Source organism: Bactrocera latifrons, unplaced genomic scaffold, assembly GCF_001853355.1.
Source record: "Bactrocera latifrons isolate USDA-ARS-PBARC rearing strain unplaced genomic scaffold, ASM185335v1 scaffold_266, whole genome shotgun sequence".
Classification (NCBI taxonomy): domain Eukaryota; kingdom Metazoa; phylum Arthropoda; class Insecta; order Diptera; family Tephritidae; genus Bactrocera; species Bactrocera latifrons.
The window spans coordinates 174,583-202,154 of NW_017536252.1; the positions used below are offsets into that span (position 1 = coordinate 174,583).

At 34.8% G+C, this 27,572-nt stretch overlaps 1 protein-coding gene and 1 long non-coding RNA gene across 10 annotated transcripts in view; both read left to right on the forward strand.

Annotated features, from left to right (window-relative positions):
• Positions 1–21,027, forward strand: part of LOC108969803 (Down syndrome cell adhesion molecule-like protein Dscam2) — a 138,771-nt gene extending 117,744 nt beyond the window's left edge. For 3 of the 9 annotated variants that reach the window (XM_018934733.1, XM_018934734.1, XM_018934740.1), the window contains 7 exons: positions 9,778–10,093; positions 11,581–11,744; positions 11,904–12,167; positions 12,243–12,521; positions 12,585–12,813; positions 15,454–15,693; positions 18,952–21,027. In XM_018934733.1, the coding sequence (XP_018790278.1) occupies positions 9,778–10,093; positions 11,581–11,744; positions 11,904–12,167; positions 12,243–12,521; positions 12,585–12,813; positions 15,454–15,693; positions 18,952–19,003 (1,544 nt within the window). In that variant the 3' untranslated portion in view covers positions 19,004–21,027. Of the gene's footprint in view, positions 1–9,777; positions 10,094–11,580; positions 11,745–11,903; positions 12,168–12,242; positions 12,522–12,584; positions 12,823–15,453; positions 15,694–18,951 lie in introns of those variants that run through there. The other 6 variants (XR_001993425.1, XR_001993426.1, XM_018934735.1 and 3 more) reach the window with 6 other exon arrangements.
• A 441-nt stretch (positions 21,028–21,468) lies between these two features.
• On the forward strand, positions 21,469–22,011 carry LOC108969802. The gene is made up of 3 exons (XR_001993424.1): positions 21,469–21,554; positions 21,618–21,694; positions 21,753–22,011. It is a non-coding gene; the product is annotated as an uncharacterized LOC108969802 (long non-coding RNA).
• The last annotated feature ends 5,561 nt before the right edge of the window (positions 22,012–27,572 follow it).

The window sequence follows — 27,572 nt, forward strand, 5'->3', positions numbered from 1 at the left end:
TGGGGGCAGAAGCAAAAGTCAAAAGCCAACAAGTTACCGACTACTACATTGCGAACATGGAAGAATTTTGTGTAGATCATGTATGTATGTAACGTGTTTTTATTTAATTTAGTAGTCTTTGATATTAGAAGATATGTTTGAAATTTCTAATATGATATTAAAGTGTATAAAAACTACTATATTTAATAGAATAATCTTCAAGTTCCAAGTAAATGTTTACTTACCACCATAATGCTGCAAAATATTGGCTGCCAGCCGACGGTGTAACTTCAGCACCCTTAGGTGCCATCACCCTTTTCGGGAACGTTTTCGCTGCCTCGTGTGATGGTACCATATCCGAAAGAATGTCCTTTTAGGCCAGTTTTGACATACCCTCTTCCTCATCTGTTTTTAATTTTTTATTTTTTATTGCCGTTACTATTCAGAGTTCTAACGGGACCGAGGCAGCCTTCGTATTAACCCATTCGCCATACCTGCATGGTGTCACTCCTGCGTACTCATTTGATAGAATACCTCGGCAACCAGTCCCTTTTTTCAAACCATACCAAGTAATAGTCCTAAAYAAAGTGCTGGTCAAGCAAAGGTAAAAGAACCCTTAGGGGTGTAAAAGGCTGTGGAGGACGCAGATCCTTTAGCATTATCCAGGAGGCGAACCTGCTCTACATCCCAGGCTTGGTTGCTAGTTACTTGTTGTAATTTTCATATTGGGAAATATGCAAGAATTCGTATTTAATAATGTGTATGACTGTGTTTGCATTGATTGCAGAATCGCCACGCGATTGCGGTTTGCGTGTGCACGCCTTTTTCGCAGAATTTTGTAATTGAATATTTTTGTTACAAGTTTTCGATAGTATATGACGCTGAATAAAACCAAATTACAATAAAACAAGTAAGGAAGGTCTATGTTCGGAGGAACCGCAACATGCCAGGAGCAAAGCTAGTGATATRCAGTGAAACTTCGATAACTCGTATTTGCAAGGGACCACAATTTAAATACGAGTTATGGAGTTTTTCAAGTTATCAAGTTATACAACATATAGAGGCAACATACAGAATATACGAATTATAGAGTTTTTCAATTTAATTCTTCAATTTTACATAAAAAACAAGAAATGATTGTACATATTTAAATTTTAAAATATAAAGTACATATGTATATTATTCAATCAATAAATGTATGTATGTATTTTGAAAAATTGTACAAAAAGCGGACATTATTTTGGAGTATTTTATCTTTTTTTTTATAGTAGGGGGAAGCATCGAAAGAAGAAAAAAAGAACGCAAATTTTCAATTGAAGCTTTCGCAACCTTTGTGGAAACTGAGGGAATTTCAAATGTTTCATCGTGTTCATCGCCGATGTTTTCGAAACCCAGAATTTCATCATCATTGAGGCTTCCAGTAATCACCAACTCATCATCAACATGAATGTAGTCATCAAAGTTTACACGTGTTTCTKCATTTTGTGGAACACGAGCYCACTCTGCTATGTGAAGTACATCTTCGCTGATTACGACTACATTTTGATCCTTAACAAAACCGCAAGCTCGAAAACAGTTTTTAATAGTCGATTTACTGATATTTGTCCAGGCTTTATGAGCAATATTCATTGCATCATAAATCGAAATGGAATAATCCTTTTTTTCCTCGATGCTTTGAAGCAGTTTAACAGCAACTTCTTTACGGTACAATGTTTTGAAACTTTTGATTATGCCATTGTCGAGTGGTTGCAAAACTGARGTGGTGTTAGGTGGGAGAAAWTYAGTCTGTTCATTGCCCAAAGGTTCCATTGCAGTGTGGGCGGTGCAATTATATATTATATTATAAAAAATACGAGTTGTAGAGCCTTTTGATACACATTTTTCAATTTTTGTCTCAAGAAAAATACGAGTTATCAAAGGCACCGAAATACATGYATTTTTCGCGAATTTTTCTAGGGACCGAAGAAATACTATGAAATATCAAGGTTTTCCGCTTATCGAGGTTACGACTTATCGAAGTTTCACTGTACYTTAAAATGCAAAGGGTCTAGGATCGAAGCGCTATAATTAATACCCATACACTGATCGCCATATTTGACAAAAAGTTTTTTAGAGTAACAGAAATAATTATGTGTAGTACAAGGAGCATTCCGAAGTAAACAGGACTTGAAAAAACAGACCAAAAGTTTTTTCGGCAAAATCAATTTATTTTATTCAAAATAGTCTTCTGCCTCAATACAGCTTTTTGCGCGCCCTAAAAGCATGTCAAACGAGTGTTTAGCTCGTTGGTCGATATGGCCYCCCGTATGACGGTGAAAGCCTTTTGAATAGCCTTTACGTCTGCATAACCTTTTCCTTTATAGGCCAATTCATTTTTCCGAAAAGGATGAAGTCACACGGTGCCATATCAGATGAATACGGGGAGTGGTTAATGGTTAAAATGTGATTTTTGGTGAAATAATCGGTCACAAGCGTCGATCGATGAGAGCAATTTTTGGTCGTCAGTCAAGTTGTGCGGAACAAACCCGGCACACAACTTTCGAATGCCCAAATGTTCAGGCAAAATGCGATAAAWCGATGTTTTGGAGATGTTCAATTCCGTTTTCATGAATTTCAATGATGAATTCGGCTGATTTTTGATAAATTCACGCACAGTTTCGATAGAATTTCTGGTGATCACGTATTTTGATAGGCCCACATGTTGGTCGTCATTTATGTCCACACGACCACTTTGAAAACCACTCGTGTACTCTGCTACAGAATAGGCAATCTTCGCCGTAAACTTGTTTCATCAATTGAAACGTCTCGGTGAAATTGTTTCCGATTTGAAAACAAAATCTATTGTTGGCTCTTTGTTCGAAGCTCATTTTCGCACCGATAACACAAACATACTGACATTTAAAACGCAATAACTTCACTTGCAATCGATGAAATGACATGAAACGCCCTAGTCGACACATAGATGGCGCCACCAGTAGGCGCTAGATTCCTGTTTACTTTGGAACGCACTTTATACTTCATATAAGGAATATRGGTAACTCATGGGCAATTTAACATATTTTTGGCATTAAACTATAAATATGCAATATTCTCCGTTCAGTTGATTTTGACGAAAGTTAGAAGATATAAATATACAATATTCTCCGTTCAGTTAATTTTGACGAAAGTGAGAAGATATGAATATGGGAGATATCTATGTTAATTAAAAGGCCACAAGCTAATAAAATGCTCCCAAGGTTTCATCAAAGCTCCACACATATATAGTAATTACCAATCATATGGAGTAAAGTCTGGGTCAAGTTGTCCGCAATTTTATTCACATTAGGTACAAAGATACGGTGTTATGAGCAAAACACGCTCACTCAATTTTATTAGGATAAAAAACGTATGGCGATATAGGCCGAATAAAGTCACTCGTTAGTTCGARMATCTTTATATTAGGTATATGAGGGCTAACGGAAATATTGATCTGATTCTACCCATTTTTGACATACAGACAATATTATCAGGAAAGAATTTTCTCTGAATTCAATTATGTATGTCACTTATTGACCAAAATTTCCTGCCCTAAGTCAACTATACCATAAACTATATACTTATGTATGTAGGTGGTCTGCATATTCGGTGCTTAAACAGTTTTGGTTCGATTTGAACRATTTTTGGTCATAAGATGGAATAATATACTTCAAAGGTACTATTCTTTAACTTCTTTGAAAAAATCAAAAGGAATTTTAAATTATATACGAAGACGTGGTTGAAATTCGATTTTGACGTAGGCATATGGAAATAATATCACTTACGGAATTCGGTTAAATGGATTGAGCAGGATTCGACATACGGTACTTCATGCAAAATAGGGCGGTGCCACGCCCTTGTTCAATTTTGATAATAAAGCTGTCTAATACCGTCTCGGTGGTCAAATTTAATATTTCTGGAGTTTGTGGTTATTGTTTCTTTACGCTTTTAATAATTCTTAACAGTACCGTTATATGGGGAGTGAGCTTGGTTATTATCCGAATTAATTTATTATTCATTCATTTACCGTTGGTACAGGTTCTTACAGGATTTATCTTGAGTAAGTTTGGTTATTTTGGCTTAAGTAGTTTAGAAGATATGTCATTAAACCTATTAGAGGAAGGACTCACATTAACTTTTTCAAAATTTATAGCCTTTCCACTGCGATCTTGTGCCAAATTATAGTTCTATATCTTAATTTATTGTTTTTTTTGTGGTACTTTATAGGTTTTCTTTAATGGTATTTTGAGTGCGTGGCKGTGGCCCGGCCTATCTTCGAACTCATTCTTACTTCAATTTTTACTCAAGTTACAGCTTGCACGGACGGATGGACGTACAGTTAGACAGTAACCCGCATTTTAACTCATCATCCTGATCCTCTACATATATAAATATAGCCTTATATCTATGCAACCGTTAGGWAAATAAAACTATTATACTATAGAGGAATGTGTTGCAAGAGTATAAAAACAATGCGTTGATGWGCTAGACCGCTTCGAAACATTTCGGGCTTCGCAGTTGCGGTTGCGGTTTTAGAGTTTATTGAACATCCATTTTCTATTTAAAATCACACAATCCCTATACAAAATTAGATTTGCCATTAACGGGTGTATACCASTGTGTATGTAAATATATATAGTACACATGCATACGCAATGTGACAGGTTTTACTTATAATATTGAATGCATGTGGGCAAGTCTGCGCTTACGCTGTTTATATCCATATCCAGACGTACTTATGAATAGAGACAGATATTGGTATTACACACATATGTRTGTAGGTGTATTTACTGTAGCTGCTGTAGTTTCAATATTCGGTGTATATTAAAGCGTATTTTTATACCCTCGTAACATGTAGTTACCGAGTAAAATTATTTTCTTCACCTAACGGTTGTTTGTATAACTTGAAATACTAATCGAAATAGATAAAGTGATATATAGATAAATGCTCATTATAACGAGAAAAGTTACGGTCTGTCGTTACGTCAGTCGGGCCGCCTGTCTGTGCGAGCACTAACTGCACTATGGTATATAAGCTCGTTGCCACAATAGGAAGGTAGGTATGGGAAATTACGGAATCGCACAACGTGAGGCCGCCTACTTTTATAGGAAATCCTGTATCTTAGGAAMCACTCGGAGTGCAACCACGCCAACTTCCTATTTAACACCAATTTAAATTCCAGCTTATTATATAACTGCACAGTATGAAAATCGGGTATTAGTGAAGATATCGGGGTTAAACTTTGCTCAAATAGATTGCTCAAGAAATGGACATTTCGGACAATAATGGACATAAATCGGGTTATACTTTAGCAAGCTTCCTAGATACCAAATATGTGGATCCCAGAGTCGAGGGATGACTTTTAACCAGAAATAACAGTCAATATGTTAATATAACATTGTAAGATAAAGAACGTATTTCGGGATAATACTGCCCCCATTTACTTAATATAAGAATTTCAAAAATTCGGTTAGCTTTATACCGCATATATTGCTCAGTGACATCTTAGCAAATTTAACATGCTCTCGAATATACTTGAGTAATGTCAAAAGTTATTGCGATCTGTCCAGGTCTTACCAAGATTACCTAAACAGAATGTGGTTTAACGCCGAATACGTTGATTGCATTCATAAAATTGAATTAACCGCCATTTCTTTTATATATTGATTTCAGCTTCTCTGATTGATATTTTCCTCATATACACAATACTACTTTAAATTTACCCTCTTTAGTTTAATTTATATCACATTTATATATTTTGATTAATTGGGTGCATTTTATATTAATATCTTGGACAAAAAAATATGATAATAAACCTTTCACAATTTGGAAAATGAAAAGAATATATTATAATATAAAGTGTTGGGTTTCACCACAACCTTGCCGTTCCTTACTTGTTAATTGTGCGTTACTAACACAGTTCATTCGATGAATCGAATGTTTTACATATTTGACTCAAAAAAACAGCTAGCAAATAATTTCAATAATTTTTTCGCTAAATCTTTAACATTTATAATAATTAAAACTCAATTATATTAACGATAGAAATACACCATATACAGTAAGAAAGAAAATTCTGTGATTTCTGATTCTGAGTTTCCGATAAAATAATGGTAGCACAGTACAACAACTAATCTGGGGGGTGAGAAATTCCAAGTCAGGGTGATGGTACTAGGTCAGTATAGTAAAACCCGCAAAGGGTTTGGCGTTCGTATGTGTCAGTTTTTTTTATGACTAGTACATCACCTTGACTTGGAATTTCTCACCCGCCAGAAATGTTCCACAGTGTATTTTTCCTGTCGACACCAATACAAGGTGTTAAATGCATTATACATGGGAAATGGAAACCATTCCAATTATCAATATATAATATAATATTTTTTCTCTTTGGGTCAACGTTTGGCTTTTCACTTACAAATTCGCACTCGATTATAGCAAGCACGTCGTGTAGAGACACGCTCTGGCCAACTTTTATAGAGTCTAATATTTTCCCTCGGCATTTATGTATAAATATGGTTTATAACCCGGTGAAAAAATATAGACAATAAATAATTTTTATAAATTCTACTTTATTATAATACATATTCTCAATAAATGGACGAGCAACTTGCAACTAGTGCCATTCAAAATACTGTGGATCAAACGAAAAAATAATTAGGTAATGTTAAAAGGTTAAAAAAAGGATTTGCATGATATCATAGGGTTACTTAGTAACAATAATGTAGACTTTTATCTCCTTTTATATAGACGCTTATCTTGATTTTGAATAACAGCTATATGCTATAGTGATCCGATGTACACGATTTGTCCGTTATGCTATAGCTGTCCGATGACGGCAGTTTCGACAAAACAACAGTTTCTCGGGAAGAAAAGGAGGTGTGCAAAATTTCACAGCGTTGTATCAAAAACTGCTGCGTGATCATTTATATCCACTTTTCTGATTGATAAACTTTGTGAAAAACTTAATATAGGGACTTATTTGTTAGACAGTTTCTTTCACACGTCACTATTTATTAGTTTTTTTTCCACTACTGAACAACATATATTAATTATTTTCGTACTTCTTATATCATATATATAATTCTATCCCTTTTTTTTTGTTGTCATTGTAACTAGTTAAAAGAATTAATGGTGCTCTGCATATAAATTGTAGAGAGTCTAGCTATTGTATTGTGTTTAAGCCTGTTTTTCCATTTACTTTGAGCGAGAAGAGATGAGGCTCAGTATTCACATACACCATCTTTTGTTTCCTTTAAATTAGAGTACATATGGAGTGATTTTCTCAAAAGCCAAACTGATGTACCGGTATCAGCTTTCTCTCTGTGTATGTAAAATGTGTTGAATCGGGTTAAAACTTGCAAKAACTCCATATACCCCACATATGGCTATAAGCCTCAGTGGCTATGTTTCGTGTTATACTCACCACACAATACAAAATGGTTTGGAAAACAGTGCAACAGTTAGGAAGTTTAAAATGAGGTTGATAGAAAATTCCTGACAATACACCCTCCCCAACCTTCTCCAAAGCTTTGATGCCCAGAGATTGGTTTGGTGATACAAAAGACCCGTCAGGATTATCGAATGTACTGATATTTATTTCATTTAGAATCTCAGATCATTTATAATCTCAGATCATTTGAGTCTGATAGTAATTTTCGCCACGATACATCTTYCGGCGTTATCTAGGGGTACTATATYCAAAATGGTAAGTGCCGGTTGGCATATGCTGATGAGCGTCACRCGTTGAGCTCTCTCGAACTTGCTTACAAGTGYGGTCTTTTCTAGGGCCCTCCACCACTCAAGACTCCAGTTATCGACCTTAAGATATATATATTTCGTATCATGAAAAATTATGGCATTATTACACTGACGGACAAAAGTTTTGGCAAAGCTGATGTTGGTTCCTTCAGTGCTCTGTAGTTCCGTAAATTTAAAAGGTAGGTTCAAATAATGTACTAGTAATATACTCACCTTTATGTTATCTATCACTATACTTAATTTCATATATGATATATCTGTGGTTGTTTTGTAACAATAATTTAAATAAAAAGCGAATATATTTCAATGGACAAAAGTTTTGACACATTTTGAATATGAATTGAAACATGAGAAAAAAATGCTAATTTAATAACGAGTATTTAAACCTTTCATTTTAATAACGTCATTTAAACGATTTGGCATGGAGTGAACCAATTTTTTTGTCACCTCAGATCCAATGTTAGTCCATTCATAYTGCAGTACCTCTTTTAATTGGCTTTTACTTGTTACGTTGTGCTTTTCAACCCTTCGTCCAAGTTCATCCCATAAGTGCTCAATTAAGTCCGGTGATTGAGGAGGAGTTGCAAGAACGTGGGGAACGTGATGAATGATCCACATACGAACATCATAAGCTGTATGTTTGGGATCATTATCTTGCTGAAAATAGAACTGATTCCAGAGATTCAGCTTTTCTACACTTCCTTGCAAGTTTTCTTTCAATATGTTCATATATACAGTTTCGTYCATTACTCCATCAACAAATACTAAGTTCCCAACGCCGCCATACATCCCCAAACCATGACTCCTCCACCTCCATGCTTTACAATGTTACTAACATTGTTTTGTCAAATTCAGTATTTGACTTTCTCCATACCCGTATTCCACCGTCGCTTTGGAAAATGTTAAATTTACTTTCGTCTGTGAATATTACTTTGTCCCAGAAATCCATAGGAACAGAAATATATTCGTTTTTTATGTAAATTATTGTAACAAAGGAACCACTCGCATTACATAAGTGAAATTAAGCACAGTGATAGATAGCATAAAGGTGAGTAAATGACTAGTACATTATTTGAACCTTCCTTTTATATTAACGGTTCTATGGAAAACTCTAGAAACCAAAACCCACTGTGCCAAAACTTTTGTCCATCAGTGTACATATTTTTGGTATTCTAAAAGATATTGTTTTATTATTGTAACGTATCGGGTTTTTATGACATAGTGATATTAGTCATAGAAGTAAATGCGAAGCTTATAAATTGTAGAATTAGCAAAATTGATGTCAATCAATAAATGACAGTAATTTTTCATATTCTGGCGTTGCGAACCGCGAGGAAATGCAATTCCCATGTAATTCAATCAGTCTCATTATTGGGTTGTCAGTGTGGAGGAACWGTTGCAGTCTCTATAGCCAATCCAAATAGTTATGAACCACTTTACCCCTAGTGTATACAGCAATCAACTGTCAGAGTAAGTCGGAGATGCATAAGTACACTTATGAATGAAAGCTACTTTGTTTTGTTTTAAAAAGTAATAGTTTTGCCACAATACAGTAAAAACTGTTTATTAACATACATTTATTTATCAATTATTATATAAGCCAGACTAGTTCCACGTCATTCAAGTAGTTTTAAATGTAAACTRGTATTCCTGACTAGTTTGACGACATTAGAAGGATGTTACAAATATATATATGCCACACACATGCATAAAATAGAGTAAATGTACTTGCATTGCAAACAATATTTGCTGTCCGTTGTTTTTAGAGCTGTAGCAGCAAATGTGTTTAGAAATCGCACTACATTACTGTCATACTTACACAGTTATGACGTGCTATATATTCGTATATAAGCACTTATTTGCACCATGTATAAGTACGTACCACTACTTTTGGCGCATTGCATCAATGCGGCGATGCGTTTGTATCTRTGTATGTAATATGTGCTATGCAACCTTAATGTCAACCCTAGCGCTTTTTGTTGCGGCGCAGGCAATCGACATTTCCATTTAAAATTTGTACACAGGGGACATCCGTTGGACGGTTGTCACATCCGACATCTCGAATGCCGAAGAGAATCGCGAAAATTTAATATTTTGCGATTTCCTGCCAGCCAAGTGGTATCAACTACGCGTCTCGGCCACAAATGATGCTGGTAAAACCACTGAACATTATCATTTTGCAACAACCAATCTGGATGGGGTGACAATACCACCGCCACAGGTTTTCCCATCGGAAAACGATTTGATGAACAATCTGATAAATGCTACAAATCCCACCAACGGTGATTGGTTTTCAACATTGATCGTCATCGTCATCATCACCGTGGCCATTATTACCATGTAAGTATAATAAATTAAAAGTAGAACAAAAAATAACGCAAAATAACGGAAGAGTGCAATAAATGTGATGTTTCGAGGTGCACCGAAATGTGAAAGAGTGTGGCTGAGAGTTTGCCGAACTACAAGTTCACACTTCTAATATTGCCACAGGTTCATCATTGGATACATAAAACACATGCAGTTTCCTCTTCTTCAGCGATGTTAWTTTATATTTTGCCCATCTGTAACGRCTGTTAATTGAAACAATTACACACCAACTGGATTGGCATCTTAAAAAAAGCCCAAATTCTATTAWCTTATAGATATTATCTTTTATAAATTACAAAGCTTGACTCAAGATGGATGCCGCATTTCTTGAATATTGATCAAAAGGACAATCGTATTCGGCTTTCAAAGGACAATCTGACACTGAGSAAACACAGGAATCATAAGTTTCTGGAAAAGGAAAAGAAAGTCGAATTCGCCTCTATAAGTTGGAATTAATTTTATCGACTTCCCCGAATATGGTAATACAATTGATAACCATATTAATGTTCGTTTTCAAAACAATTGGAAACTGCAGCATTGTTCGYCGAAATAATTTTCAGTGATGATTCTTAACAGCCGAGATATTTGATATACAAATTATTGTAATCAATTTGAAAGGTGAATTTTTAATTTATACTTCGCGTGTTTTTCGAATCGCTACATTTTTTCTGCAAGTTGGTAATACTGACATCTATGCTAAATTTCACGTCAAAAAATATTCATTAAAATTTGAGATACGCGTCGTTTTGTGAGGCTCTAAAAGTGAATTCCTCGATTTTTACTATGTCTGAATTTATTGAACAAGGAAGTGCGATAATGAACATCTTTTACAGCATCGGTTATTCGTGACTATTTCGCCACATTTTCAACTAATATCGTGCCGCAWCCACCGCATCCGCTTGATTTACCTTCGTGTAACTTCTGGCCATTTAGCAAATTCACATGACTCAATTGAGGATATAAGGCTGAATCGAAGAAGGCTCTGATGGCCATCACGACGGAGTACTTTTGCAAGTGCTATGATGACTGGAAAATTCGTTGGCATAAGTGTATTGCACCGAGGAGGGTATTACGGGTACTTTGAAAGAGATGAAATGGAATAAGTACTTTGCTACTTGTCTATATTAATTTAAACTTTTGAGTAAAAARAAAATGTACATAAGAAGTTAATGTTACTTTACTTACGCGATCCGACACATTTGTAATTAGCGAAGATTGCGTGTTAATAGACCAAAAGTTTTTCTAAGCTGACAGACAGTGAGCAAAACAATTTAATTGGCAAAACGGTGAAATCACGTATTTCATTTGCACTTTATTGCACTCGAGACACACACTGGACATTCTCTCGAACAATTCCTTATCATTGTTTCTCTTTACCTACCTAATTCTCACATTGTTTTCTGTTGTCCAACTATGTTTTCCTTTTCACATGCTTCCTTTGCCGTGTTGCCCTGTCACAGTGCTTTAACAATTAAGCATCGTCGCACTCTGTGCGGCCCCATTGCCGATGGCTATGAGTCGCGTACACTGCCCGGTGATTACAAAGAAGACCGCGACAATCGACGCAATCAGCAGGTGTACAGCGCTTCTCCAGTAAAAACTGTAGATAAAGGAAACGAATCAGGTGAGTGAAGTAGCGAGATTATGGAAAGATGATTTGGCGGTCAAGGTGTATGATGAACACTAACAAAGCAAATCTTTTCCGACGAGTAGACGAAAGTTAGTAATTAAATAACTTCTTCATTTTGTGAATGTTTTCTTTTGTTGTCGGTGTTCAATATAGAAATGTACGAGATTTCACCCTATGCTACATTCAGCGTKAATGGTGGGCGAACGGGTGCGGGTGCAGGCTCCTCTTCGAAAACACCACCTCGTGGTGGTGTTTCCGCTTCCCCAATGGATTACACCATGCAGTTTAAGACTTTCGGACATCCAGAGGGCGATAATCTCAATGCAACTGCTTATCCTTTGATACCGACCAGCGCCGGATTCGGTCATGTGAAGTCGAAGTCTAGTTGGCACAAACAGCGCTACTTCAATACGGACGGTAAACTACTGTAGTCCATATCAAGACATTTCTTCGCWTTGGTTTGATCTGTGTATTATTCAACAAATTTTTTAGATGAGTCCACGCTTAGCAAATCGATGACCATGGTGGCTGGCTCACAATCGGGGCATTCGAAGAAGAGYGGACGCGCCAGCAAGAGCGCCAGCAGCAGTAGCGGTGGTGGAGGTGGTAGCGGTAGTGGAGTTGTAGGTGGTCCCAGTGGAGTAGGAGCTGGTGCACACTGTGAATCGGAGTCAGATACGAGTATAAGTCCCAGCACTGAGTTTTCCAATATGCCAACCTATAGAGTTCCTTGTAAGTCGACGCGCAGCAACGATGGGCGCCCAGCTGCAGGTGCGTATGGGCGGGCCGCGCWTGCTAATAAGCCTGTCGCTCGCTATTTATACACTTTTGCAGATATGTTTCGACCAGACTCGAGCACGGAATCCAACAATGAACAGGGCTCACCGGTGGAACGAAGAATAAGTGGACGAGGGACAGGAATTGCTGGAGTTGGAACTGGGAGTGGAGAGATTGACAAACGAGGACATCGTAGTAGGAAACAACAACAACAGCTGCAATTACAACAACAAGCAAAAGAGCATCAAACGCTGGACCGGAGAATATGCCCTGGAAGTAACAACAGGTAGTTCAGGTACCTAAACCCCAAACACAACCAAAAACATTGATTTAAATTAGAGAGAGCWTAAAATACACATGTGAAACTAAAGTAATGAAAATAAATTTTTACACCCGTAAAACAACTATTATACGGTTAATGCAAGAGAACTTACATCTTGTATTTTCAAGGCAATTTGTTGCTTAAGTTTAGTACACTTTTGATTTGAATACTTTAATTATAGAAATACATTGAATTTAATTAATAGAGACTTAGGGTTATCCTCAACATCATAAGCTTAAGTAGAGTTGTGTAAAGAAATWTTGTGATAAAATCTATCGGGTTGAAAAAAGCAAATGAAGTTACAGTAAAACAACTATTATACGCGTAAAATTCAAACCAACACTTGTGATATTATTTTCACTTAGTTCGCATAAAGACGCGAAACAGGGTACACAGTATAATATAGTAACTAAATTATAAATTCCGTCTTAATATTTCACTTTATAGTATACACGTCAAGCGTGAATGAGTATATCTGGCTTAAACTTGTCGCAAATAATGTCAGATGTAAAAAACTCCAAATTCGGGTGACAACATTTAAAGCCAATTCATATGGCCGTCTTTTTACTGAAACTATTGGTCAATCTGTGATATATTGTATTGAAACTAATTCGGAGAGGGTTCAGGATCAGTAAAATCGTCAATTCTTCCCACCCTCTTTATGGTTAATATAATATGTAGATTTTCAAACTTCCCGTTGCTTTCATAACACACATGCCCTTCAAAATGTTAGTTGTCTTCATAACTTTTTTTAACAACAGGAATCTCCCAATATCTATGAATATTTTCAAATTTCCCTTTTATTTCACGCCAGATATAGTATGGTCAACATGTGAGGTTTCTTAATTAAACTCAKAAAGCATATTTTCTGTTAATAGTATGTCTCAGCCCCCTTATGGCCAGTAGGAACAAGAATTTTAAACTGATTTTTTATATCTTATGTAAGCTGAGTAATTTATATTAGCTGTCTTCGATTCGCCAAACATTACCCTCCAGCGAATCAAACAAACTATATCAGACGCTGAAACAAACGAGTAGTACTTGTGGTACCATCCCTCACCAACGTGTTTTCTGACGCATATGCAATAGTGTTATTATTCTTTCTTAGTGAAGAAATAACTTTTATCACTTTAAAAAAATTGCTGTAACCTTTTATTTTTGTTTTCCATAAATTACTTTTGTATTTTTTGTAGTCATGCGCATATGGTTTTGTAAGAATGCGTCTCGATAACTTTATTGTTGATTTTAYATGKAATTTTTTTGACAAAAGAGCAAGAGAGAGCGGAGAAATAGCGAATCGAAGCTTTTTAAGTTAAGGCCGAAAGTATGTGAWTATGAATGGAATTGGTCTACACCTTAAACTAAACCCATATCTATAGTAAATTGATCGTGAACACAATATTACACGAAATTTAATTCCTTCGGCTTAATTTCACCATTCGTTATATTCAYTCTAAAGTAAATATATAGAACGTGTATATCTTAAAAAATATACCGGATTTCGCAGAGTAATGTTCGAACATTTCATACTCTTTCAATTTTTCCCCATCTTAAGGATGGTCSCTTGTTTGTTTTTATTTCACATATTTCTTCAAGTTACTTTTCACTTATTGTATTTTAAATAAAATGTTACTCAACAATGAGAATAACAACTGGCCGCTCCTTAAATCTTATTATAACATACATAGGTTGCTTTTTACATGGTATCTCGGGATTTGGCGATACTAGATTTTATCATAAAGTTTGACATTTTTGATGGTATGCATATTCAGAATGTTTTGGCATGCCAGCGCTATTTGTATTGTTTACAGCAACTTAAAATATCCTTATCGACAAAAAAATGGAATTAAATCGCGAAGATTTTCATGCTATTAATTTTTACAACTTTCGAAGCTTATTAAATTATCAAGAGTTCATAGATGAACRTAATTTGAATTATATCTTCCGATGAAGCTTAATCAAGGACCATTGCATATCGATATTATTCCAAGACGATTTTCGGGAATGTTTTCCAAAATTTGTTGTTCCAAAAACTATTGATGTGGTCAAACGAATAGAACAAGATCGTCATATAACCCATCGTGATATAGAGATAACAATAGACACTAGTGGGACTAGCATACATTCAATATTGCATTAACATTGGACAGTTCGCGCTGGATCCCACACAATTAGTCAATCGCTATAAAAAGGGTCGTGTCGATTGGTCGAGAGAAATGGTTACAAAATACAATAACGGCGCTCCGAAACACGTTTATGGCATTTTCAAATATGGTGAATAGTGAATCTTTGTATTCTCGTGCGTAAAAAATAAACTAATATCGACAACTGAACTGATACCTCCATTAGAGTGTCAAAAGTGTTTCGACAAGAAGCATGCAAAAGTATATATGTAGAGGTTAATGGAGAATATTTAAAAAACAATAAAGCGCTTTTCTTTTTTTTATTAAATTTTCCCGAAATATAAAAGGCAACAAATGTACCACAAATGCTTACTTATGTATATTTATTTAGAAACTTACTTACTTAGTATGTTCATCAAAGCTGCATTTGATTTTAAAATGTTTGTTTATACATTTCGTGTTTTTCCACCGCTTTCCATAGTGTAGACAGTGAGGTTAACTCGGATATGGGTACCTCCTTAGCGGCCACCATAGCCGCTGTGGCTGCGGGCGATCTGGGTTTTCGTCCACCGTCGGGTTTTACTGATTCGCGTGAATTCAGCGAAGCTGAGTGTGACCGCGAGCAACGTGCATTGGACTTGGAAGTGCAACGTGTTATGGAAAACACCGACGGACAATTGGCCAAGATGGATCGAGAGGAATTGACTTCACTGCTAGCAAGGTAAGAATGAATTATTCAATTCACTTTAAATGTCTGTTCATATATTGATATGTGCCAATGATTTTGAAGRTGGTATAAGTCATATTTTTTGTTCCGAGATATTTAGAGTTTTGCTTTTTAAAGGATTAAAAAATATTCTTGCATTATAGATTATGATTTTTCGACWGTAAATTAGTCCCAACAAACAAGTATTTATTATGATTGTGAAATTTATATCCATTTTTAAAAGAAAATGTGGTTTTGAAAGGTTTAAATGACTTGTACCACTTTCAAAATTAACTGCATGACTTTATAAATGACTTATACAACCAATGAAACAATTTTATGAGTAGTTAACTTTTTATAATATATAGATAACTCWTTTCATTGTGACTAAGTAAATTATTCATTAGTATCCAGGGAAATATAGTGTTTGTGGAAAATTGKTGGAATATAGGGTAGTAGATCCATCATATCTTTACGTTTTTCTTTTGTTATTGGTCTAATGGTTGTGTATAATTGAAGTAAGTCAATACTTCGTATACTCTMGGTCTTCCTTTTTTAGGTGAGAGGTCTAATACTTTGAATTTGGTATTGTCATCCAAGGAAGTTTTATAAAACATCTTATATGGAGCATTTTTTAGAAATCTGATTCATCGTATTTTTAACCAAGGCACAGCTAGCTTCTCCATTGATGTTTTTCTTTCTGTTATTCGTTGAATCTTTTAGTTGTAGAAATAAAATCTTTTTGATCCATTTGTACCACCGAAAATGGGTTCCTCATCTTACATGATTTTATTAAATTATAATAATGCTTAGGGCTGTATAAATAATTCGATTTTTTAATTTTAGTTTCTATCAAACCAAAATCGCGATCATTTGGCAATAAAGAATGATACAATGATACGGATACAATAAATTTATGATCAATTGTTTCAACATTATTATCAGATGACTGAACAATTTTTAACCATAKTAAAGCTATATCAATGTTTCGATTTTGTCCTGAGCAGGCATCAGGTAAGCTATTATATGCTTTCGATTGGTAATGTCCCTAATGTGATTTAAGATGCAGGGCGCATCTTCCTGTGATCCTCTTGAAGCGATTKTTTCATCCCATGCATACATTTTAGCATTTCCATTGTGGAAACTATCAAACCCTAAATTGTATACATACATGTTGCGCTTATAGTAAGCTACCGAAACAGAAWGTTTTGGATAAGGAAGCGCTTTCTGTAGGTCAAATGTAAATCCGTAATTTTCACTCGKGTTATCTTTTGTTTTTGTATGTCATCTGTTAAACTTTTTCTAACCTGTTCGGCACTTTTAAGACGTGAGTCATGAATTTCCATAMGATGCAACTTCTCGTCTTCATTACTGGATGCTTCAATTTTTAGTTTTGTCGAATCACACTTTTGGCAAGTGTCTTTACGAGGATTATGAAAATTTGGGTTGAACTCAGTATTAAATGTTTTTCTAAAAGTCAACTCCTTTACATATGATATATTATTATCATCACATTTTTCCACAGCCATACATCACATTTTTCCATAGCCCATACATTTTTCGAATATCTAAGTCAGCACTTAGATACTTTCGACCTGAAGTGTGATGTGATAGCGWGTAATGGCTCTCCCATGCTGGAAAACTCAGAATATCATCTCGTACTACTTTAATTTTTTCTTTATCTGTTTTTCTAGATGAACTAGCCAATTTGCCACGACCATCCATTCTAGGAGCTTCGGAATTTAAGGCATGGCTTAATCTTCCGTTAGATATTTTGAAAGAATCCAAAAAAAAAAAATTTTGCAAACGGTAACTTCCGAACTCATACATACATATAGATGAAACTTAAGACTCCATTTTCTCATATATCCTTTGTGATTTCTGGGGTGTTTTTGTTTTATTGATTGTTTTCTAGTCAAACCATACAGAAACATTTTCTGTTTTTCGAAACTTGCTAAATTCCAAATTAATCAAAATTGGCTTTCCTGTCTTCATATCCGATTCCATTTAAACACWTTATGGAACAAAGCCAATCTATATTTTCGAAAAGGTTAGCACTCACGGGCTTAGAGCTTTTTGTTTCATATTCCRTGTATTCGACGTAAAATGTCCACAATTAACTTTAAATAGTAGGTTTTACATTAAAAGTTTTACTTCAACATACCTGAACCACTATCTGAAGCCATGACAAAATTACTTTGTGAACACACTGACTTATACCGCTATCAAAACGAACAATATCTGTATTTCAGTTAACAACTAAAAAATAAACACATTTTAAAGAGTCAATTTGCATGGCATCTCTTCAGATTATGTTATTTTATTAARATTTGATAAATAATAGCTGATAAAGTACATTTTTTAAATTTTTTACTTATGTATATGACTTTTAAAATCAAGGGCTCATATGCATGTGCTCTATTCCGCAATTTTCGTCTGTGCGTGAGAGCAATATGTGTGATAAGAAGAATTTTAGACATTTACTGACCATATGATATTTCCTTTCTAAACATCGTCGCCTAGAAATATGTATAAGTTATATACATTAAAATACATATTTCTTTAGGCTATAATGGCTCTCCTTCATTGAAAACTGAAATTGGTCGTTGTTGATACGAACTTCCAGTGTTACATGTTCGTTGAGACCAAAAATGGTCCCGGGTAAAAATGATCAAGATTTTAGTGCCCTAAGCAAACGCTTACGTGTAGAAAATATATATCTATTAAAAAAAAAAACTTGCATGAAGATAAGGGATACAAATTTAAAATGGATTTTAAATAAAAACTCTAAACTTAGCCTAGACAGCAAATTCATACAATGCGGTCWTAAAGACGATTTGGATGCATGGGTTTCAACTGTGGCGCAGTGCAACTAAAATTGATATAATAAAAAGGTTCCAATCAAAAATGCTTAGAGCAATCACGTGTTCGCCATGGCACATGCCTAATGACAACATTCTTAAAGATTTTGATATTCCCAAAGGAAGAAGTACAAGACAGCTGAAGGAAATATTTACTATAGTATACATAAACTCGAACCCTTTGGCTAATGATTTAATACATTCCTGCGTTCAGACACACCTAAACAGAAAATAATATATATACATACCTACCTACTAAAAAACAACTTATCACCAAAATAGCTCAATCACTTGCTTGAGTTTGTCAAGTTTTTAAATAGATTTAAGTTTTTATAACTTATTGTTAGGCTTAAAACAAAAAGCAGATCAACGAATAAAGAAATATTGAAAACAAATTATTGGTCCATTACAGATATCACGAGAAAAAGGAGCAGGAGCGCCAGGAATATACCATACATGTTTAATATTTATTGGAAATTATTCACATGAACATACACACAAGAAAACGCATTTATATAAGTACACTGCCGAGCTAGTGAGCGCCTAAACAAAGTAACTATTGCATTTTACATAATCACACGCTGGGAAATAAAGCGAACTGACTACAACAAATCAACAAACGATCACCTCTCGAAGGCAACAAATGCATTTATAAACCCTCACAAACAAGGAGTCATCCCAACTAACAATTGTAACTAAACTAAATGTGGCAAATTGATTTTATTTAYCATTATAAGCTCGCAGAACGCTACATATTCCCACTCACAGATAAGTAGTTATATATGTAAATGTATTGCATTCTAGCATCCCTGCAGGACAACACAATAGCTCCCTTTAACCGGTAATATTTTAATGCACGCGGATGGACTTAGAGCCCATTTATTAAATTTACTTACACAGTAAAGACTTCGCTCGATAGGAAGCTTTATTGTTATTCTAGTAACTTTCATTGGGATTGGCAAAATAATATTMTTCTCTATGGTAGACAATTAAAGCTTTATAACATTGGCAGAACTTTTAACTTCTAAAAACTGGAGGTAATTATTCCAGTTTTTTTTTTTTTCAAACACACAAATTCACACGATTTTCTTCTGAATAAATTAATTATATTAGCGTAGATTGACTTAAATTACACATTTTAAAAGCTGTTGAAGAATTTAGTTCTGTTCTGTTAGATGTCGACACTCAATAGACACATTCCTATCGTTACTCGGGACGAAGAATGACTGTGGTGCGAGATGGTCAATGGTTAGGAATATTCAAGGTATTCGCGTTCATTATCTCTTTTATACAAATGGTTGGAAAGTGGAAAGAGTTTCGAAAATGCTACCTTTTAAAGGGTAAAATATTGTTATCAAATTTAAAGCCAAAATATGTTGAACAAACGCTCTTGTTTTGGCTACCGGGTTTGTTCTGTTAGAATTTTTATAGTGTGTAGTGGTGAAAATCTATTCATTAACAAGGTGCATGGGCCTGCAAGGTATAATATGTACATATATGCGTACATGTATAGGTCTGCATTTTGTGCTGTACTCATTAAATTGGGCAAAACAAATAAAAACAATATGAACACATACGCATAGCAACACTTTTCAAGAAAAAATGCAAAATTAATTATTTTATACGAGTGCACTAATTCTGCTGCGAATATAAGTATTATATTTACTGTTGTTGCAGGTCAAGCGTGCATTTATACCTGTGCACATTAGYTACAAAGTGCGGGGTTCGAGCTTTTCAACTGCACATTACATCAAAGTTAGTTGAAAGGGGCGTAAAACTATTTCGGTTGCATGTTGGAAATAATTAAACGTAAAGATATCTTAAATTTCATTATACTGATGATGAACATTTAATAAAACAAGTAAAATTGTAGACTTCGGATGCATCGAAGCTTTAATAACATAATATGGATTAAAAACGCTTACATCTTTATTTTATTCGGTCCGATCACTACAAAAAAATTCCAAGCTAAGGAAAATGTGACGATGGTCTGTCTTACAAAGATGCTTACATTAYACGCGAGGCTATAAAAATAGACTAATCGTTTCCGAGCGTTCTATCCAAAATCTTCCATTATATCCAAAGAATATTCGTTTGGGATATTTTAATACCTAGTTGTTCTCTTAAAGAGTACTTAATCACCAGCAGGAATTGTTTTCTACTTCGAAAGAAACATAGAACGGGAAACTTTCTCAGATAAATTCTTTTCTTGTAACRTACTAAGAATTATCAATTTAATTGAATGATCCATTTGGTTTAATATTTTTATTTCTGGGTAGAATAGATCTCTATAGGCAGTCAATATTMTGTATATATATCCTGAGCGCCCTTTAAATGGATGAATCTTTAACTTAATATTTCTTTAAATAATGCTATTTACTTTGAATTTAAGAGCTTAAATAATTTGGTGCAAACTGTCATACGTTTCAGCTAAGTAATTCTATATCGATACGTATTATACATATATGTATAAGTATATAAGTGTAGCAAAATAAGTATTAGAAATAAAAAATGATAAACTGAATTTACAAATATAATTTAATTATAGTATTATTACATTTCAACAAATATTAGATAATCACAAGCAAAATTGTATGATATCATAGGCAATAATAATAAATATGAATTTAATATTAATGAAACATATTTAGCTGTAACCATGAGTAACTCTAAACTATTTCAGATATATAAACTAACAATTAATTGAATTTCAATAACTTATGTTGCCTAGTAATTTCAAAAAAAGGAAATGGAGATCTCTGATTAGAAGTCAGGATCAAAGAGGTAAGTATATACACAAGATATCTGCTTCAGAAATATAAAAACAACGARAGTTATTCATTTCCTTCTGATTCTTTAGCTTGATGTATGCACAAGGTATCGAGTTAAAAGCTTGATTTGCTATTTTTCGTCTACAAATGGCATATAGTGTGTCTACGACTGACTTTTTACAGAAAATGTGTGTATCTAATATAGAAATTCCAAACATCCGGTTGGCTTAATCCTGAATAATATGTAAGCTATCTTAGCAAAATTAAGTGAACGGAAACTGATTCTACTGCCTATATTTTTTGAAAGAGGTCCGATAATTGCCGAMTATTTCATATACTATTTGCTTGGGTTTTTATCAGGTATATATTAATTGAGTTAATCAGGTTAGTTTTGTTATAAAAAGTATGAGTAATAGTTAATAACTGCACCTTCTCTCGACAGCTTTATATTTCATTCTCACTTGAAACCAGTGCGGCTTAACAAGTAAACTATTTACTACTGTATATTTATTTTTCTGCAAAGCAAACAAAGTTTAGTTAACAATTTCTGTAAGCAAAATTGTAAAAACCGGTTTATCATTGCATCGATTCGATCGGTCGAAAATAGCAAACGGAAGGAAAGCAAATGTCAACAWTATTGCGAGAATTCACACATTTTCATGTGTTTATAAAGGTAAACTGTACACAGTGGCGTAGCTAAATCTTCCCAAGGGCCAAGGATGTTCTGCCGCCCCCCCTTTATCTGCCTACCTACAAGTTCCATGAGGTGGTTCGCACAAAAGTGAATTTTTACAAAATATCTTCGATATTAAGTATATAAAATTTAGGAACTAGACCAATGCAAATTCTGAAGTTCCGAAACTCTCACAATACGGTAATATTGCAGYGATCAAAGCTAGAAAAGTGCATCTTTAACTTCTATCACTATTTTTAGAAATATATAGTATATGCCAAAAGATATAAGGCAAATTCAACGACTGAAGAGTATTCGAGTAAAAATTAATATTTTTCATTGTTACTCATATTATTATTGTACAACTCTTTATCTTTTATTATAAATTTTGTAAAAAAAAATTGTTGAAGTACTTGTCTGAATTTTAAAAAACATCGAAGATCGTTTTGCCGCCCCCAAGACGTTGCGCYCGGGGCGACGGCCTACCCTAGTTACGCTACTGACTGTACAATACCTCACTAAAAGTCTACTGCCCTAAATAATCATACGATTATGGTAGGTTGTGTTATGCTGTTTTATAGTGAGTTCACGAATAAACGACAATTGAACTTTGTGTTGCTCAGAATTCAATGTTTGAGAAAGACCATCGCTAATCGAAAAATCGTTTAGAGCCAAAAATTCAAGGTCAACAAACCGTAACCATTGGATTGTTAAATGGAAGTAAACGCAACGGTTCTACACGACACACCTTAACGAAAAACTAGTRAGTCCTTTCTCTCAACACTAAATGGCTACACGGGTTGTGATGGTCGAGCCAGAGCAAAATATAATAACCATRCGCAGTGTTTTATTTAATGTCGCCAAGTCCAAAATATACTTGACGTGATTAAAGATTTTTTTAAAAGAACAGGCTACGAGCTATCARACTAAAGAACAATGACGAAAGGATAAAGACAGTAAAACAGTTTTCTTACTTCGTTAATAATTCTAATGCGGTGTACCACATGTACTTATCACGATAAGCAGCTGACAACTTGGGAAAGGATGCAACATCTCATGATTAATTGAAGGTCAGTGAACTGGAATAGAATAAAAAAATGCTTCTGTTTTCTCTGTGAGATTTACAATCTATGTATATATATATATCAACCAAACTCATATCTAGGACAGCATTATAATGTTCAATAAAGTGTATATCCCCTGAAGTAAAAAAAAAATGTTATTTCTATTCCGCACTCCTGTATTAAGTAATTAATGGTTACATAATGGTAACTTCTCAATTTAAATCTAACTTTCTGTTATAAGCATTTCGAAATTGCCTTTCATGCTCTTCTATGGATGGTGTATCCACTATATAAACATATTCTAATTGTGCTCTGAGAATTCGTTCAATTAACTCTCTGACCATTATTTCGAAATTAATTATAGAAGACCATTGCTCCGTGATTGTACTTTGAGTTGAATATATCTGAGTACATACTTGCATTTTCAAATGTTGTGAATTCGACATTTTAGATATTGCAAATGCAAACAACAGGGGCAAACATATATACTATATATACCAGAGTAAGGTAGCCTGCACTATGTGCTTTAATGCCGAAATTTCCATAGATTAGCAACGCTCTCTTCTCGCTTGAAATTACTCGGTTTAAATATGTACGGGTAAATATAAGTACACATTTGCCGTTTTATGATTTTCAGCAAAATGTCGAAGGGAATTGTAGTTTTGAAATATGTTTCTTATTTCTGCATTTCCATTTGGCAGATTTGCGTAATGCAGCACTGCACCTAAGCACCGGCAAATGGGTATACCAACAGCACACGGGTGTACATTAACATATCATGTGAGTGTGTGCTTCAGGGGCGTTGCATCCGCATGCATCAGAGCACATTTGCATTCATTTTCCTGGGACGCTAGCATTTGCCGCATTTTAGGCAATCGAATACAAAACCAACAGGCCAGTGTCACGTGAACAACATGGGGAGCTGAGGCAGATAGCAGGAAGTGAGTAAATAGTGCATTCGACCCGTTTCGAACGTAGCGTAGGTCATATGAAWTGACCAGAGGCGTTTGTGGTCAATGCATTCGAAGCGATAATAATGAAGCATACATTCAGGCGAATACGCATGAGATCACATGCAAGGAGACAACTGCACATTTGTATATCGTAAATATGGCGGTAAGTATGAATATGAATATAATGTCAGGCAGCAAAGCGTGCAATTGTGCACATTCCTGCTTTTTTCATTCGTTCATTTGTGCAAAATTTGTTGTTGTACTGATGTATAAGGCCATTTYAGGCAGACCTTAGCAATTATAGAAATTTCAAGTTTTTGCATGCTTTTCATGCGCCTCTTTTCTTGAAGCTGTCTAGTTTATTTTTTATTTTATTATTATATTTATGCCGTTTCTCCTTATATGCACAACTGCTCCAAAAGCCTATGCAGAACAAAAATTGATTGTTTACTTTAGAGTGCTCACCGACATTTGCAACGACTTTGGGTTTAGACTTAATTGATTCGCCTCTGGTTGCTGTTTTTGCCTCTCCTTCCAGTTTCCTTCATAAATGCTCTACATGCTTAGTCAAATGCCGTRGTTCTAGTGCCTAACTACGATCTTTCGATGTATTAGATCTCAAAATAAAATTTGGTACATATAGTATTCCTATTACGAGTTAATAATGAGTGAAATCGAGGTAGCGCCTTCCCTATGCGAGATTTAAGTCAGACGAAAAATGAAATATCCAAAATATACTTAAAAAGTAAACAGTTATGGGTGTTATTTTCGAGTTTATTTGTTCCAGGACTGAAGGCTATCTTTATCCCACTTTTCAAACATTTTTTAGCACTTAGGACAATTTGGTAAGTTCGCACGTCTTGATGTCATATTGTTTTTCCCGCTCTTGACAGCGCGGTTATCATCATTACAGTTGAATCGATTTTGGATTTTGGTCTATCTAAAATTTGATATCTACGGCCAACCTATCAATGCACACCGGCAGATGAGCAGTAGATTTTAAGGATCCTCGAGCTACAGGTAAGAGAGAAAATTKAATTGAGCACATATTTCAGGCTTAATGCTGCAAGGGAACACATGTACCTACCCTACTAGAAGATGTGTGAATTATGTACGCAAAATTCTCTCCAACTCTAGCAGAAATCGAACAAATTAGTCGCAAGCGAATAGGAGTTGCGACGATTTGCTGCGCTGAGGAAACAAATGTACGATGTGCTTTTAAGTCTTTCGGTAACAGCACGTTAATGACTACGGTGAGGAGTGGGTTACTAACAACACCTCTGCTTTCTGCTTGTATAAACAGTTGGATCGATGGAAATCGAGTGAACTGTTCCATTTGTGTATGGTTGAAAGGTTTGCTGATGAAGTTAAGTCATTAGAGATGGAAAAACAATKTCAAAGAGCTTCAAATATACCGTATGAGCTAATGTAATTCCGTAGTACGTTTTTCTTAAGCAAAGAATTCAGCAACAAAAACTTTTTACATATACATTACTTTCTTATGATAAATCAACAAAATTGTTTTTTCTACCTTCTACTTTTAACAATTTTAATTTGGAAAATTTTTTGTAATATTTTAGTTAGTCCAAATGTCACATTGTTCGTAGTAATAAATAATTAAAACCATAACAAACAGATAATTTTTAATGAAGCAATAATAAGTATTAGGAAAAGCGATATACATACATATATGAATATTTCAAGTGAACCATGCTTAAAGACAAGACGGCAAATATCACGTAATTTCTTCCAACMAAACAAGGCAATAAAAACAAATTTAGGTTTGCGTGCTTGTTGCGGAACTGTTGTTCACCAAACGATTCCCTTAGTACAAAATTTATAAGTCAGCAAATAATATACCAAAGCTTAAATTGATTGTCAATCTAGATTTGGAATGGGATGGGCGAAGCCTGAATCACAAGTTTTATACCAACCGCAAAAACTGTGAGGAAAACATGTCAATGTGGCACTTTATTTCTGGCCAAGAGGTCRCGTTAATATRTGTACATATACCATTATTARTATGAGGGTTRCCTTTTATATTTCGGGATTAAAAAACAAAACGTGGCCCATTTTCAGTGCTAAAGAACTTTTTCGCAGCATTTTTATTTGGTTTAGCTTCATGTACGTTAAACTATTCAGGGGACGGGCACTATACACAAGAATGTTATCTCTAAATTATGTACAGTTTTTTATCTTGAATTAGTGCTCAGTTATGGTAAGTTTYAGTTTAATGGTTTATTGTGATCCGATTACGCCTATCTGCAATACCGATCTGACTTGGATGCCGAAGAAAAAATGTACAAAATTTCATTGCAATATTCCAATTCTTCTAAATTATAACTTGTGTATTTTATATCTATCTGGTTTAGTTTTAGGTGRCACCGTTAAGTGAACAAAACTTTTGTATAATGTAGCRACATATTGCGAAAGTATAAAACATCCAGGGGGTTATTAAATTTGGCTAATATTATATGGCTTTGTGAAAAGTTGTTGGCAGCGTGATAAGGTTAATCCAGATTTGCTTAGTTTTGTAATCCATCGATCTAAAGGTTCGCACATCAGGGCAGGGACAAAATATAAACGATTTGCCTTAGCACTTTTMTTCATGGACTTTCATCAGAAGTAGATCAAAGGAAGTCACTCCACCCTTTGCACCCTTAAACGATTTGTACTATGTTCCATGTAAGTGGGTGAAAAGGTGGCCCCCTTTCTTAACAAAATTAAGCAGCGAATTACGCGATTTCGAGCGAGTGATAAATGTGTGCAAAGTTACGCTGACCTAACGGATGATGGGTGAATAATGATAGCAATGAAGATGATAATGACTGCGCCGATTACAATGATGATGACGTTGGCGGTATGTCGGTGTGTTCTTTGGAATTTATGTTGACTTTTACTTGTCGCGTTGACGAGCGGCTTGTTTGATGAATCGACTTCGGGAATAATTGCGCTTATTCGGCAATGCTTACTCARCTCATAAGCAAACACAAACCCAGGCGAAACGCGCTACATTTGATTACATACTCTCTTGTACATATGTACATACGACGAGGTCAGCTGTRGTGGTTGACTGGTTGTATACACTCGCAATCTAAATTCAAGTGCTGATAACAGAGTATACAGATATGCAATGTTTGCTTATGCTGTAGGCATCGGCATTTCAATCAGCCTATGGGTAGAGACTGTCAACAATGCAATTGTGTAAACGTTTTAGTTCACTGAATTACCAAAGGCCAAGCGGCGGGATGTGGCGGCTAACGGTTAAATATGGTGCACTCAATAATTTCGATTTTATTGAGGTCATAATGCAAAATTTATGTACTCGTGCCTACTTATGTACGACACATATGTATACTCTCAAGAACACAATGTGTACATATGTATATGGGATATTCGTATTTGTAGATACACTAACAATATCAGTAGTAGATTTGAGAAGTTTTGCTGGACAGTAACGGAGTTCTCGAAGGATTTTCTGAAAGCAGCTATGCAAATCGTAATTTGTATAGTCATCGGAGTATGAAGTGTTTCTTACATATAAAGTTTATCAAAAACAATTTTTATCCTGA